The sequence below is a fragment of the Aedes albopictus genome, unplaced genomic scaffold, assembly GCF_035046485.1.
Source record: "Aedes albopictus strain Foshan unplaced genomic scaffold, AalbF5 HiC_scaffold_936, whole genome shotgun sequence".
Lineage (NCBI taxonomy): Eukaryota > Metazoa > Arthropoda > Insecta > Diptera > Culicidae > Aedes > Aedes albopictus.
Window position 1 is genome coordinate 3,565 of NW_026917794.1, and position 4,436 is coordinate 8,000.

Genomic DNA, 4,436 nt, shown 5'->3' on the forward strand with positions numbered 1-4,436 from the left:
CGACCGACAACTGGTTGACAGAAGACAGAAACCTGGATTCTTCGAAACTACGGGACACATTCGAATTCATTGCATGTTGTCGAGTGCTGCTGAGCCTGGCTTGAACCTCGAAATCCAGATTCTGACTGTCAGGGTTGCTTCCCGTGTCCTTGGCATTCATGTTCAACCGCAGCTCTTCATTCTCTTTACGTGATTGCTCAAGTTCACTAGCCAACTGTTCCTTCATCAATCTTTCTTCCGCCAACTGTTCGGCTAACTCTTCCGACAGTTCAGCCGCCGTCTTCTTCGGAGCTCGCACGTATTTTCCTATAACCAAACAGAGATAGCGCTTAGTAAATAGAGACCTGCTCGCTCTAATTATTAATATTTACAATAATTCAAATAATTTGTTCCATTCTCAAATTACAGAGACCTGCTCGCTGTTTTGTTTTTTTTTTTTTTCCCAGAGACCTGCTCGCTCTGTTCTATTTTTTTTTTCAGAGACCTGCTCGCTCTGTTATTACTTTTTTTTTTCAGAGTCCTGCTCGCTCTGTATTATATTTTTTTTTTTTTAGTTATTATTATTGCAGAGTCCTGCTCGCTCTGTTTGCTCAACAATTTCCCTCTCATGCTTCATGCAGTCCACCCCCAATGTTCATACTTCAGCCATCTTTAAAACAATTCACTTGCGTACTTCAGCCATCTTTGAAATCACTCGCAGAAGCTTACACCTTCTGCTTAATTTCTTTTGATTTTCCTTGTACTCACCTGCCGACTGCGCCATGTAGTGTTTTCGATGATAAGCTTACGGAATGTGATTAAAAATCGGAATGAATTATACTTATTCCTTTAATTTTAGGAGCACAAATTTTCTTTTGAACTTTCGCTCTTGAAAATCGTTAACAGAATGATCTAACACTCGCTTTTCTACCCGAGCCGCTCGCTTCCGGTTCGACTTTGCGTTTTGACGTTGCGTTTCTCACGTTGCGTTACCTGTGCGTCCCTTCAGAAACATTTGTGGCCGTTATGACTCGCAGTAACATGTACACGGAAACAAATATTCCCTGAACAGAGAGCTAAGAATAAAGTAAAAGCTCTTCATTTTAATTTCCCTGAACTTCAACTGTATATATGCATAATTGCCATAATCATGTGTGAGAGAAAAATATATTGATTGGCAATTAAACAAGTTAAAATTTTAAAATAAAACAAGCACTGTATTTATTTTTTTTTCTTTCTATTATTTTTTATATATTTTTTTCCGTTGAATATTATGTGTATTATTTAAATTATTTTTATTAGAGTATTAAAATAAACTCTGAACTAATAGATGAAAATTTGCCAGATTGTGTTGAAGCACGTAATAGCAACATCAACTTTAATATTTATAATGTCAATTAAAATAACATTTATAGCAGGTACCCAATTTACTACACCGAGATGAACTAGCCTAGGGCTAAAAATCTCGTTAATACAGATACAAAAAAAAAAAAAAAAAAAAATTAAGGGAAAGCTACTCAGAACCAATATTGTGCATAAGAATATGATGGTAACTATTGCAACGGCGGCTAAAGGGTGTTTATAAGGATGAGCAAATGGAAGTCACAGGGGAGTTTCAGGGGGTTCCCAGGGGTTTCCGCGAGGTACCAGGAGATCTCCGGGGGGTTTTCGGGGGTCTGAGGGGGTTTTCGAAAGCATTGCAGAGAGTTTCAGAGGATTTTCGACGGGGTTTGGAGACGTTACTGGTACGTTTTCGGGGGTTTCCGAGGATCTCACGTGCGTTAAACGGGTGCAAGTGGGTATTAGATGGATTCGGAGGCGTTAGGCAGGCGTTTTTGGGGGTTCAGATGCGTTACATTGGGTCCGAGGGGATTTTAGAGGGATTTTGGAGGCATTTCAGGAAGTTTCAGAGCATTTTTGGCGGGATTCAGAGGCCTTATGGAGGCGTTTTCGGGGGTTTCGGAGCGTCGCAGGTGCGTTACATGGGGTACGAGGCGGTTTAAGGGGAATTTTGGAGCCATTTCAGGAAGTTTCAGAGCATTTTCGGCGGGATTCAGAGGCGTTACGGAAGCGTTTTTTTGTATGCACAAATTTCCCTCATTTTATGCCTTTTTTAATTTATGCACCCCCAGCCATGTGCATAAATTGAGGTTTTAGTGTAGTAACTTGTAATTGCGCACTCGTATATAGTGCGGCAGACAATTAAACGTTCCATAATAAATAAAAAAAAATCCATAAGGCGCAGTCCACAAATTACGTAACGCTCTTGGGGGAGGGGGTAGTATGGCCAAGCGTTACGGCCCATACAAAAATTTTTGGATTTCCATACAAAAAAGCGTTACGGAGGGGGAGGGGGGGTCGCAAAAATATAAATTTTAGCGTTACGTAATAAATGGATGCTGCCTAAATAATTCTTAAGTTATGGCATGAATTGAATTATTAGAACCTGAATTCTTCAGATTTCATTACACCGGAGAAAATTGGGTTGATTTTGAAATTCCTCACATTTTGTATGTATGTAATGAAAAATTGATCCCCTCAATTATAAACGAACGTCGTTATGACGTCACGCGGGGAAAAGCATGCATGCTGTCATTGCATGCTTTATACACCTTGTGTGAAGAATATGATATTTGCTAGGATTTTTATATGATGATATATAAGTGACTAAAAAGTAACTAAAATCTCAACAGGATCATTGAGCGAAATATTTTGTTTATTCGGCAATGAATGACATGCATTCATTTTGGGAGCATTTAAACTTAAATCGATTATTTTCTGAAGATTATTGGGGAAATTCTAAGTTCGGCGACGTGGTGAGTTTTAAGCTGGCGGCGTGCTAGAAAATCAAAACATCCGGCGGCGTGAAGTAATAAATCTCGACGGCGCACATCTCTAGTCCTTGAGACAAAATGAGATGAATATAGGTACTAGGCCGAAGAAGGGGGCTTTTACCCTACTCAGTAGCAAAAATAAGCCCAGCCAAACTTTTGTACTAAAATCCGTCATGTTCAATCTTCTATAATTTTGGCAATTATCAATATTTTTGGCATAAAATGCCAATTTATGTTCATCTGCATTTTTCGATGACAGTCGATGACATTGATCTTAAATCAGGCCAAACATGTCTAAAGGTCCAATCTGCAGAAGAGAGGCTCTCTTTGGTTTCCCTCTCTTTCGTTAATATCTCAGCTGTTTATTAGAATCATGATTGTCTCCTTGCATTGAACGATGGTTAAAACAATCGTCTTTTGATTTGTACTGAAAAAATAGTTGAAAAGTGTACCATTACATTGCAATAATTGAAAGAGAAAGTGGACAAAGAGAGCCTCTAAAATGCAAATAGGACCTATTGAAATGTTTGGCCTGAAATACCAAAGTGAGAGCGGGATTTTCGTGACTTTCTCATCGAATTGGTCTAGCCACACAAATACCATATTTTCAGGCTCAGTTTTTAAAATAAGCAATAGGGTGCCTGTACAAAAATAACGAGAAGACCAACGAATGTCATCAATATGTTAAAAGATAGCTTAGTTTCCGTGCTTTACAGGAAAAATATAGAAACGGAGCCAAAACTACTTTTAATATTTATAATAGCGTGTGCCAATGATAGGACCAGTTATGGATACATTTTTTATCTTCGGTTCCTTTTCGCACTATTTGCATGTGCATCCCTTATGGAATTGGCTATAACTGGTACACTATGGTGAAAGAGGGTGCAAGAAAGCCGAAATTTTAAGGAAAATGATTTATTTCTACCACAATTTGAGCAAAATGTGGAGCTTAAATGAGTGCAATTCTCTTCTGTGAACGTGATCTGTTGTTCACATTTTTTTTTCTTGTTGATTTACATCGTTAAAGGTTGGAAATCAACTACGGCGAATAATTGGTACTATAGCCATAATTGGAGCACTTACCCTAGGTGATTGAATCTAGGAGTCGGAATTACATTGTCAGCACTGCTTATACTAAAAAGGGTACTGTCATCATCTATTAAAAATGTATTACGATTTTGCTAATAGTTTCAATCATTTTTATTCGTTTATTACTCTTGATGCACAATGCACATGTACTGTACATGTACGCTATATCAACAATTTAATACGTTCTTTTAAAATAAATAAATAGCTTCAATATGAAATGCTTCGAGCACCTAGCAGTAACCTGAACAATACACTATTTACTTATCCACCAAATCCCTGGCCCATACCTTGCGCTCCAGCATTGGCCGCCGATCCTCCCATACCCATGCCTCCGAAAGGTACACCCATTCCGAATCCCTGCGAAGCGGCGCCAGCGTTTGCGGACGAAGCTCCCATGCCGCCACCCATTCCGGGGAATCCACCGCCCATTCCGAAACCTTGTGCACCGGCGTTGGCGTTTGAAGAACTCATTCCACCACCCATGCCGGGGAATCCTCCTCCCATTCCCATTCCTTGGGATGCGGCATTGGCTCC

General features: G+C 39.5%; 1 protein-coding gene across 1 annotated transcript; it reads right to left on the bottom strand.

The window, feature by feature from the left end:
• Positions 1–3,998: 3,998 nt before the first annotated feature.
• On the bottom strand, positions 3,999–4,430 carry LOC134284805 (keratin, type II cytoskeletal 2 epidermal-like). Its single transcript, XM_062844092.1, has one exon. It carries the CDS (start codon positions 4,410–4,412, stop codon positions 4,164–4,166), a length of 249 nt encoding a protein of 82 aa, XP_062700076.1. The 5' UTR covers positions 4,413–4,430; the 3' UTR covers positions 3,999–4,163.
• Positions 4,431–4,436: the final 6 nt, after the last annotated feature.